The sequence below is a fragment of the Phaseolus vulgaris genome, chromosome 5 (genome assembly GCF_051622355.1).
Source record: "Phaseolus vulgaris cultivar YP4 chromosome 5, ASM5162235v1, whole genome shotgun sequence".
NCBI classification, from domain to species: Eukaryota; Viridiplantae; Streptophyta; class Magnoliopsida; order Fabales; family Fabaceae; genus Phaseolus; species Phaseolus vulgaris.
Window position 1 is genome coordinate 36,024,907 of NC_143502.1, and position 12,904 is coordinate 36,037,810.

The window sequence follows — 12,904 nt, forward strand, 5'->3', positions numbered from 1 at the left end:
TGCAGTGATATAGTGCAGGAAGCAATTGCCTTTGCTTTTCACAGCTTGACTCGTTGATTCAGTGAGGTGGATCAACAAATTTGCCATCTCTAGCGAGAATCAACATTACATTAATTTCCGTTAAATTGAGTTTGAATTTTTTTTTTAAATTGAATTTGAGTTTAGTATATATAAAAAATATTAGAATGAAAGGTTTCATTAAGATATTTTTGAAGATTAATCATTTGTAAATATTTTACCCCAAAAATATATGGCTTGTCTTTCATATTTATTAAATTATTTGACATTTATAATTCTTTCTTAATTTTCCCTCTCCACAATAATGTTTCATTAGTAATATAAAATGACAATGAAAACGGATTTTTTTTTCTAAAAGATAAAATAAAATGAGTCTGTATTAAATTACGTAATATTATTTAAAATATCAATTTATTTTTAATTTATTCATTAAATATCAAACAAAATGGGAAAAAAGGATATCAAACACTTTATTAATACACTTAAATGTATTTTTATCTCTCAACTAAGACCTGACTGTAGTACTTTATCATAAATTATGGATACATTTAGACAATTTTTTCGATAAACATTTCTGGGAAAGAAAAAGAAAACAGTTTTATATAAACTGAAATTATAATATATAACTTCTTTAAATTTTGATTTTATTTTGAATATACAAATTAATTTTAATTCATAAACGTTTCTTTTTTTTACCCTTACTCAAAACAAGCCTAATATTATTTAGTATACTACTTAAAACACGAATTAAAAAAGTAATTTGATTCATTCGTAATTAACTTGATTATAATTAAAAGAGTTAACACATTTTTATCAAAGTTATTTTCGTCCAAAAAAAAAGCGAAAACATGGAAATTTTTTAATAAAAATCAAAGAGTGTTGCCCTTTCAAAAAGGGCTACAAAAAGAAGTCAAGGATTTTATATTAAATAAAAATAACATACAAATTACAAGATATTTGTGTAGAGATAAGCCTATTAAATGCAAGTTAGTTTAAGCAAATCAATTAAATTAACTGTGAGCTTAAGAAGGAATTAAGTTAGTTCATGTACCCACCTCTACCTACATCACCTAATGCCTAGCCTTATTATATTCAAAATAGGTTTGATCATAAAAATTATTAAAAGAACTTACAGAAACTATTAATTTTTTTTATAAACTCAAATAAGTTTCATATAAATTCTTCTAAACTCCAATAACACCATATATATTACTCTTATTCGTCTCAAAAATTACTTTAGCTTTAAAAAAAATTATAATTTGACTAGTGCTTGCTTTTAGTTTTCATAAATATTAATTTTTTTTAATTTATATTAAATTTTTATTGAGAGATTGTTTATATATATAACAAATACAAACAATATATTTATTAAAAGAGTAAAAATATTTAGTAGAACATTTTTTGACAAATTATTAACTTTGTAATTTGTACCCTGGATTGTAGATTCTAACGTTAAAGTTGAAGTTAATAACTCTCAAACGCTATCTTTGAATAACTCTCAAACGTTAAAGTTAATAAAAGATCTAGAAAAATAAGATTAAGATTGAACAAAGATTTCATGTGATTGAGGTTTTAATATATAAGTATTTTGAGTGCTTAGGATATATTAATTATAATATAATAATAATTTGTTATAGAATTTGGTGTAATTGATATTATATTAAAGATAAATAAAAAGATAATCGAGTCATTTAGATTTATCTTGAACCATTAATAAAATTTATTTATAAGATATTTGAGTTAGTTAAAAGTATCTCATTATGAATAGGTATACAAGTTTCCATAAGCTTAGAATTTGAGTAGAATGTGTAATATTAAGTAGATTTTTTTTTTTTAATTTGATTCTCCATTTTTATTTTTATGACGATAAGCAAACTTGATTATGAATTAAAAATTATTGATATAACTTGAACTTTAAAAAGCTTAGCACATTCCTAGATAGAACTTTAAAAAGCTTAGCACATTCCTAGATAAAATATATTGACTTTTATTCAAGCTTACCTATTACTCTAAGAAACTTGTTATAAAGGTTTCATCTTCTCCAACCTTGCCTTCTTTTACAATCATTCTCCATAACCTCTTCTCTATTTTGTATGGTAGAATATAAGAAGTTATTGTTACTTCCACTCTTTTGGTTAGAATAGTTGATGGAAGAAGGCCAAGCTCAGGTCCAAGTTTAGACCAAACAACTAGGTCAATGATAAGGAAGATCCAAGACTGGGACTCTGCTACCGATGGCATAGAAACTTTCCTATACATGTTCAAAAAAACCATAAACCTAGTGTATAGTAGAATTTATTTTTGTCAATAGGAATTTTATTGTAATTTTTCTTAAATGTAACTAGGGTTGAATTTAGGCATCTAAAAACCAACCAAGGTTAAATTAGGGTTTCGAGAAACTCCAAATTAAACATTGGCTGATCCTTTAGACCTAATTTGAGTCACATGATGCATACCATGTCACGCCTCCATCATGAGCTCAAATAGGCGCCTATTTTCATTTGAATTTTCGACCAAATTATTTGTACAATGGTTGGACCTTAAAGCTATATAAAGGGGTACTTGGCTCATGAATTGAGAAGATTAATGAATGAGTGAATTGCTGCCAAGATTGCTAGCCATCTCACTCCCTTGTCTTGCTTATCTAGGATAGACACTTTAATCTTCTTCTTCACATAGCTCAAGTGATATGGTCCAATCAATCACTCTCCCTACCTATCATGCACCTTCAAGGAATTCATAGCTCCATGAAAGCCATCCTTGCACATTTCCTCCTTTGAAGCTTCTGCAAATCCTCCAAAAATTCAATAAATCAATTCGGTCATGAAGGCACAATCCATCACTTGGTATCTAGAGCCAAGGTTCTTCAAGAGATAAGTGCTTTCTCTTCTTTTATTTTTTGTGTTGTTCTTAATTTCGTGTTGTTCACCATGTTCTTAATTGTCTTACTGTTTTTAATTTTGATTTTAGTACATGTTGCTGTTTTTAGAATTCTGTATGGTTTATTTGGTTCAATTTGTTCTTGAGCTTCCGATTTCAATTTGTTTTAAGATTCCATTGAGTATGTTGTTTTGTTTTTTATTATATTTGAGTCTTATTGAGGTTTTAATCGGTGCAATAGTCTTATTGATGTCAATGTCATGTGTATCCAAAATTGTCATCAATTATATGTAGTACTGGTTAATTTTGGTTGTTTGATTTTAATTTGAGTTCAATTTCTATTTTGAATTTGATCTTGAATGCATTTTAATTTTTCCAGATTTGAGTTCATACTTGCTTGTGTGTTAGTTCCATACAAGTTCATTTTCCACATAACATGATCAAAATATAAGAGTGAAAACACAAATATTATATTTTATAATTTATAACGAATGTCTTTTGGAGAATCATTCAATTTGCATATATTTGAATGATTTGTTCCTTTTTCAGCTTAAAATCCATTGAATAGGTACATATGCAATAAAACATAATCAAGTCATCCAAAACATTTAAATTTTAAGCATTTTTGTTTGAAACTTTTAAAGCTAGAAATTTTGCGACACATACGCAATCTTAGGATATGCATGACATTCATATCAAGAAAATAATAATTATCAAATTATACATAATTATTGTACGTTATTGTACGCAATTATATGCAATTAATTTAATAATGATAGAATTCCATGATTAGTGAATCCTATAATTAGCTTATAATTTGGGGAAAGAAAGTCTCTACACTTTATATATTTTTTTTATGTAAATACACACCAAGAGAATAAAAACATCTTCATTTTTTTTACCATTTTCTTATATAATTTTCTTATAATTCATCACCCTAAATTTGTTCCTTCTGAAGATTTGATTTTTTTTTTCTGTGACACAAAAATTAGTCAGGAAAAACCTAACTTTAAAGATTGAATCACATTTGTAGAACAAAGTCCTCGTCAAAATTTTTTATCATTACAGTGTTATTCTAATTCTTCTTTTGAGAGTTACACTTCATAGTAATTTGACTAGATCACCTTTAATAAATGTTATACGCTGAATTTTACCTATAAAACTATCTAAAAAATCTAGCAAATGATTATAAAAAATATTATTATATATGTTTATGTAATCCTTTGCAACTCCTAATTATGCTTAAGCTTTTGGTTTTACAGAAATAGGTAGATTTACCTTTATGGTAGCCATTTAATGAGTTTCCTTAGTTTATTTGTGATCTCTAAATGGTTGTGATTTGTGTCGAAGTGAAGGGTCAGAATTGATGGCAAACTATTTCTACGTCATCATAACCTAATCACCATTCATTTTTTTTCTTGTCCATCGAATTATATAGGGGTGGCAAAGGGGTCAGCCCGCCCCATTTAGGCTCGCCCCGCATGCGGGTTGATCCACGAGCTTACGGGCTGACCCATTTTTTTTTTGAAACGTATAGGAGGAGTAGAGGCAGTAGCGGTGTGCGACAGTTGCAAGTGAAGCCACGCGAAGTCGTAAGCAAACACAACCTCTCTTGCAAATCTGATGTCATCGACAATACATTCCTTTTATACGAATACAACGTAAAAAAACATCTTAGAAGATTAAAGAAGTATATAAATTATTGTTGAACTCGACTTTTAATCCATGTATATTGGATGTACCAGAACCATAACATGATCAAAATATAAGAGTGAACACACAAATATTTTATAATTATTAACGAATGTCTTTCGAAAAATAATTTGCATATATTTAAATGATTCGTTCCTTTTCAGCTTAAAATTCATTGAATAGATTTCTTCGTGACACACGCAACAGAACAAATTAGTCATTCAAAACATTTCAATTTTAAGCATTTTTGTTTGAAACTTTTGAATCCATAAATTTTTTTGGACACATATGCAACCAAGATGCATGACATTCATATTAAAGAAATAATAATTGTCAAATTATACGCAATTATTGTATGCAATTATTGTACGAAATTATATGTAATTAATTTAATAATAACATAATCTCATAATTAGTGGATCAATTTTTCTTACCATCTTCTTATATAATTTTCATATAATTCATCACCCTAAATTTGTCCCTTCTGAAGATTTTTTCAGTGACACAAAAATTAATCTGGGAAAACCTAACTTTAAAGATTGAGTCACATTTATAGAACAAAGTCCTAGTAAAAAATAATTATGAGTGCGATTCTAATTCTTCCTCTGGAAGTTACAAACCACAATAATTTTCTCTTCGAGGAGTCTGGAAACATGTTTCTTTTTCCTTTGGGTGTTCAAAACTACATAGCATAGGTAGGTTCAAATAAAAAGGGTCAAAGCAAATATCATTTCTTTTAATTGTAATACTATTTTAAGAACTTTTGCCTCCCTTATTTTGTAGTTTCTCAAATTCAGCTATATCATACACTTCAACCATCTTAAAGCAATAACAAAAATAACTTTAGTGTGTTAACCATGGATTCTCTCTTCAATAAATGACTTTGAGAAACATGTTTCTTTTTTCTTTGTGTGCTAGTCGGTTCAAATACAAGGGTCAAAGCATATATCTTTTTTTTAATTGTAATATTATTTTAAGAACTTTTGCCTCCCTTATTTTGTAGTTTCTCAAATTCAGCTATATCATACACTTCAACCATCTTAAAGCAATAACAAAAATAACTTTAGTGTGTTAACCATGGATTCTCTCTTCAATAAATGACTTTGAGAAACATGTTTCTTTTTTCTTTGTGTGCTAGTCGGTTCAAATACAAGGGTCAAAGCATATATCTTTTTTTTAATTGTAATATTATTTTAAGAACTTTTGTCTCCCTTATTTTGTAGTTTCTCAAATTCAGCTATATCATATACTTCAACAATCTTAAAGCAATAACAAAAATAACTTTGGTGTTCAAATACAAAAGGTCAAAGCAAATATCCTTTTTTTTAATTGTAATATTATTTTAAGAACTTTTGTCTCCCTTATCATACATTTCAACCATCTTAAAGCAATAACAAATATAACTTTGGTGTGTTAATGATGGATTCTCCCTTCAATAAATGAGTATGGGAAACATGTTTCTGTTTTCTTTGGGTGTTCAAAACTACATCAAGCATAGGTAGGTTCAAATACAAAAGGTCAAAGCAAATATCATTTTTTTTAATTGTAATATTATTTTAAGAACTTTTGTCTTCCTTGTTTTGTAGTTTCTCAAATTCAGCTATATCATACACTTCAACCATCTTAAAGCAATAACAAAAATAACTTTGGTGTGTTAATGATGGATTCTCTCTTCAATAAATGAGTCTGGGAAACATGTTTCTTTTTCCTTTGGGTGTTCAAAACTACATAAGCATAGGTAGGTTCAAATACAAAGGGTCAAAGCAAATATCATTTTTTTAATTGTAATACTATTTTAAGAACTTTTGCCTCCCTTGTTTTGTAGTTTCTCAAATTTAGCTATATCATACCCTTTAACCATTTTAAAGCAATAACAAAAATAACTTCGGTCATGAAGGCACAATCCATCACTTGGTATCTAGAGCCAAGGTTATTCAAGAGATAAGTGTTTTCTCTTCTTTTATTTTTTGTGTTGTTCTTAATTTCGTGTCGTTCACCATGTTCTTAATTGTCTTGTTGTTTTTAATTTTGATTTTAGTACATGTTGCTATTTTTAAAATTCTGTATGGTTTATTTGGTTCAATTTGTTCTTGAGCTTCCGATTTCAATTTGTTTTAGGATTCCTTTGAGTATGTTGTTTTGTTTTTTATTTTATTTGAGTCTTATTGATGTTTTAATCGGTGCAATAGTCTTATTGATGTCAACGTCATGTGTATCCAAAATTGTCATCAATTCTATGTAATACTTTTGTGGTTAATTTTGGTTGTTTGATTTTAATTTGAGTTCAATTTCTATTTTGAATTTGAGCTTGGATGCATTTTAATTTTTTCAGATTTGAGTTCATACTTGCTTGTGTGTTAGTTCCATACAAGTTCATTTTCCACATAACATGATCAAAATATAAGAGTGAAAACACAAATATTTTATAATTTATAACGAATGTCTTTCGGGAAATCATTTGCATATATTTGAATGATTCGTTCCTTTTTCAGTTTAAAATCCATTGAATAGGTTTTCCCACGACATACCCAATAGAATATAATCAAGTCATCCAAAACATTTCAATTTTAAGCTTTTTTTTTTTGAAACTTTTAAAACTAGAAATTTTGCGACACATATGCAATGCATGTCAAAGCAAATATCATTTTTTTTAATTGTAATACTATTTTAAGAACTTTTGCCTCTCTTATTTTGTAGTTTCTCAAATTCACCTATATCATACACTTCAACCATCTTAAAGCAATAACAAAAATAACTTTGGTGTGTTAATGATGGTTTCTCTCTTCAATAAATGAGTCTGGAAACATGTTTCTTTTTCCTTTGGGTGTTCAAAACTACATCAAACTAGGTTCAAATACAAAGGGAAATATCATTTTTTTTAATTGTAATACTATGAACTTTTGCCTCCCTTATTTTGTAGTTTCTCAAATTCAACTATATTATACACTTCAACCATCTTATAGGAATAACAAAAATAACTTTATTTCACTAATGAGTTCAAGTGCTTAGATTGTATTATCACTTCCTCCCAAATTCAAGGAACCACTTCTACCACCACTGCCAATTCACAAGCTGATTCCAAGCTACCTCCATGGAACTAAAATGAAACGAGACAAATTTTGTATGCAAACAAACATGAAGTGTTGATGGAATTCCTATGAACCTGTTGAACATTCATTTTGAACAACTTGAACAACTTTGATCTTTTGAAATCTTCAATTTGCAGGATGAAATATCTGGAAATGGATCAGGAACTGTTGTTATTCGATCTCCAAAAGGGTCAAAGTCATCTGTATTCTCTGACCAGAGCCCTCAAGTATGTTTAAGCTATGTTACTTTAGAAAATGACAAGTTCTTCTAGCTGTTCTGTATAATCACAAACTGAGAATTTTAATTAAATGTAGTATAGTAGCAGCTATTCTTCTTTTGATGATACTTCTACAAGTGGGACTGTTGTTTTAGGTGGCCAGCATGATGAGCCTGGTTCTCCATAGCCACTAAGGTCTCGACTGGGACTGAATGGCAGAAATTCAAATTCCTCAATGGAAGACAGTGCGACAAATCTTGCTGAGGTTCTATTTCTGTGACATAAGTTGTAAATTTCACTTGCGTGTTTATGAATTTAGCTCAAGATGAGCCTCCCCCTTTCTTGTGTATAGGTTTCATTCCATTATGTAGTAGTTTTATTTCTGGTACAATATTTTATTATTTTCTGTTGCTATATAATTGACTGAGTTACCCACCCTTTTTGTTTTGTCGGAGGTATATTCTTAAACTATTTCCTGAACACCTGTCTCCAAATTTTGTTCATCTTGTTCAATTTTAATTTATTATGAGGCTTTGCTATATTTGTGTTGTTCAAATTGATATTTTTCTTATAAACAGTATTTTCCCACCTGTTTGTCTTCATAGGCAAAGGCTCAGGAGAGTGAGTTCTCGAGAAAGATTGGCCTGGGGAAAAAACAACAATGAAAGACAGGAAGGCAAGAAAGATGGAAAGGCCAGGAACTCTGATTCTTCAAGGTACATCCATAGCAATAGAGCTAGTAATTTTTCTGTTGCTGAATTAAAAATTTGTTTATACATTCTTAGGGATTTCTTTTTCAGACTAAGTGTCGAACGTGATTCACACGGGCATGTCAAGATCAAATCATGCTAATGATGATTAAGGAAGTTCTAGAATAATGTCGTCCTCAGTGCCATTATCTGCTTTACTTATTCCTTCATTAAAAGAGGTAAATTAGTACATATATTCCATCTTTTCATTCTAAATGAGTTTTAACTCCAAATAGAGCATCCTGTTATAGTTTTAAGTGGGCTACACTTTTTATTGAAAATTGATTATTAATATTAATTTCCTACATGATGACTTTTTGTACTAAGACATGAGATTACGACAACAAAGTGAACTTGTATATGAAGAAACTTCTATGGTATTCTTTGGGCACTAGAAAAAATTATGGTTTTGAGTTTCTTATGCAGGTCATTGCTGATGATCCAGAAGGGTCAGTTATCAATTCTTTTATAAACATGGAGGGTTCAAAACCTAAATACTGTGATGCTCTTCTCAAACAGTTGCTTCAGCTCAAGTTCTTTAGGAAAACCAAAAAAGAAAAGTATATGTATCTCATTCTCTTGTGGTGCAGTTCGAAGGAAGATTCACTGAAGGACCTGCAGGGACTAGCAGGCCAACTATTCAGCAAGACCAACTAACAGGCGAAAGATATTATATAGTCAATTAGTTTTGTAGTACACAAATATTTATATTTACAGAGCATAAAATTTAAGAGTTATATATATATATATATTATCAATAAAAAAATTATCATCAGTATAATTTATAAATAATTATTATAAGAATTAAAAAAAAAATTGTTATATAAATAGATTTTTGTGTGATTGAAAACAGGTCAACATATATATAGTATATAAAGAATTATAATTGTTAATAAATTTTAATCAATACGTATGATAATTTATTAATATTTATCTAGTGACATCTTATAATTAAAACTATTTTAGTTTCTCGGTATAAAATAAAAATAAATATTAATCAGTTGCTTAATGGCATTTAAAAAAAACTAATTTTATTGAAATACATAAAAAAATACACTAATTTCTTATGTGCGGTGGTGTCTGTCTGCTAGACGAAAATAAAAAAATATATATATAAAATATAATTTTATGTAGACAAGGTGAAAGTCTAGCATAGTTAAAAATTTTGTGTAGCAAAAGGGCTAAGCCCACGCTTTTTCAAGTAGCCATATGTAGGTTATGCGCACGTAATATGATTTTGTGTAGCAATAGTGGAGGCTTAGCACACACAATATGATTTTGTGTGGTAATAGCGAAGGCTTATCTCACGGATATTTAAAAATGTGTGGTCCTTGCGTAGGCTAAGCTCACGCTTCTTTAAATAAACAATATAACTACACTTTTGTGTCATCAATGTGAAGGTTAAGCTCACACATATTTAAAAATTGTGTGGCCCTTGCGTAGGTTAAGCCCACGCTTCTTTAGAGAAGCCCACGCTTCCTTTAAAATTGTGTGACCCCTCCGTTAGCTTAGTTCATGCTTCTTTTAACAAAATATATATTTGTGAGGGCAGCAGGTAGGCTAGGCCTACACAAAAAACTTTTACCCATCCTAATAAATATATTTTTTGTAGTGTAATGAGTTTCCTTAGTTTATTTGTGGCTCTTGGATCCGGGTGAACACTGTTCATCTAGATTGAAAATCGAGGAAATTTTGTGTTTGTATCCAGGGACTTGCGGGTAGTAGAGGGAGGGGAAAGGCAGAGAAAGTGAAAAATGAGTCTTTGCTGAGTTGTGAAGATTTGGTGAGAAAGTTTTACATTTTACCTTATTATCTTTCACCACCACCACCATGTGCCATAACAGTTGCAATTGCATGTAGTTGCAGATATTATTATGCACAAACTTTAACAATGAATTTTGTTTTAATAAACTAAAATAGTGCATTAATATTTATTTCATAATTTTTTTTTACAAATTATAACTCCAACACATTATCATAAATAATTTGTTCCATTACCGAAAATAATCTTTTAATTGCATACAATTATAATTGAAAAATAAATAATTCACAATTATAACTTTGTTCTAAATAAATTTTATGACAATCATAAATTTGGTTTGAAATTTTATATAATTTATATTTTTTCGAAGTTAGCTCGAACATGGTTCAGAAATAATGTTTCAATTGCATAAAAAATATTTTAATTAAAAAACAATTATAATTCACAAATAATCAATCAAATTAATTTTTCTATAAGTTTTTAAATAGAAGGGTTAATGGGTAAAGTTACATTTTTATCAATTAAAAAAACTATAATTTCAATTATACATATCACATCACTCACAAATTTTTATAAACTTTCCACTTTATTTACCTTAATTCAAACACCCTAACTTTCTTTACGCTTTCTCTTCAAATCATCTCATTTTCACTCCTTCTTTCTCACTCCATTTTCATTCCCTCATCCAAACACAACATAAATGGTTGTGATTTGTATCCAAAGAATTAATGGCAAAGTTATTTCTACGTCATCATAACCCAATCGCGATTCATCTTTTTTCTTGTCCATCAACTTATATCTTTGTTTGGAATCACCAACTCACATTGGTCACTACTAATGAATAGTCCTTTTGATGCTAATTTGGTTTCAACCATACAAGTGGACTAATATGTCAACCTCAAGAACAATATGTGGACAGGGACGAACAATATGTGGACAGGGACGGGTTTTGTTCTGGTGAAAGCACACTTAGTTTTTTGGTCCAACCGTGAGAGACAAAAACATGTCAGAAAACCACACAACTTCTCAACCAATACCAGTGAGTCAATCAGTTTCCATTCAAGTGGCCTTAGGTGCAACCAAATGGGCTCTGGTGGGTCACAAATTTAAAGGTGCTAATTCTAGACCATACAATAAATCTTCATAACCACACACACCAATACAAATTATGGCTCATAACAATCCTTCAAGCATCTAATGAATCTTTAAGCTTAATCATTCATTACCCTTTTTTTTCTTATTTTTCTCCCTCCTTTTGTCAAAACTAGTTGAATCACCGTATTGACGTTTAGGCACAATTGGAAAAAAACACATGGCTTCAAAATATAGACACGTGTGGTTACGTGTAGAAGTGGCACCCCTGTCCTTTTCTAGTTGAACTCATCCATAGAACGATGACCCCTTGTTATAAGAAGGCTTGTATTCATCTGCATCAAGCTACACCATTTGTTCAAGAAACTACAAAGAAGCTTATCCCATAGAGCTTACAAAAATGTGCAAGGGTGCAGAAGGACAAAAGAAACATGATTTCTGCAGCAGCTTCCTACATGAAGAGAGAGATACAAGAAGTGGTAAATGTTGCGAGCTGTGTGGATTACAGGCTTCATTGTATTGTCAAGCTGATGATGCATACTTGTGTAGAAAATGTGATACAAGGGTTCATGGAGCTAACTTTTTGGCCCTTAGGCACATTAGGTGCTTTCTGTGCAACACATGTCACCACCTTACGCGAAGATATCTCATTGGAGAATCACTAGAGGTGGTTCTTCCACCCAACATAAACTGGGTCATAGGAAATCTTCCTAACAACAGAGGAACCTACGGAAAGTGTTCAAGAATGCATAACAACCCCTCCCTCTTGTTTTAACTTCTATCTTTCTTTCTTTTCTTTTCTTTTTTTCTCTTGGATGATCTGTTGTAATACAAAGATTAGTGATCCCCCTTCTCATTCATAAGGGGAAGAAGTGCTTAATGTTTTTAATATCATGATTTAAAGAAAAAGGAGAGTTGCTAATACAACTATATTCAATAGAAGGAAGGCTTAATACTGTTTTATTTCTTCCTTTAATCTCTGGTAGATATAGTTAATTGAATATGATTATTTTTATTTCAAGCAAAACACCAATCCTTAGCCAGATTCTTGCAATGATTATACCTTGTAAGAGTATATAAACTATGAAAGAACAGATACTTGCAGTAGGTTAGAGAAATTCAAGATTCTTTTGTATACTAAGGAAACTAAACGTGATTCAAAATATTTCCATGATTGAATCTTTAGCAGACACCAAAAACAGCAAAGGTTTTTCTCATCTCAAATTCTTTAGATTCTATTCCTTGTCAAAAGATGCTGCCAGCTTATAATGCTGTAGTAAATCAACCACAAACCTCCATTGTTTGAAGATCAAAGTGACATCTCACAGGTGTTCACTGTAAACATGCTGAATTGACACTACAAACTCGTCATATGGACCAAAACTTCAGCCTATGGTTTAGTTA

At 29.9% G+C, this 12,904-nt stretch overlaps 1 protein-coding gene across 1 annotated transcript; it reads left to right on the plus strand.

Moving 5' to 3' along the window:
* Positions 1-11,793: 11,793 nt before the first annotated feature.
* On the plus strand, positions 11,794-12,463 carry BBX31 (B-box type zinc finger family protein). The gene has a single exon (XM_090302522.1). It carries the CDS (start codon positions 11,901-11,903, stop codon positions 12,273-12,275), a length of 375 nt encoding a protein of 124 aa, XP_090158648.1. The 5' UTR covers positions 11,794-11,900; the 3' UTR covers positions 12,276-12,463.
* Positions 12,464-12,904: the final 441 nt, after the last annotated feature.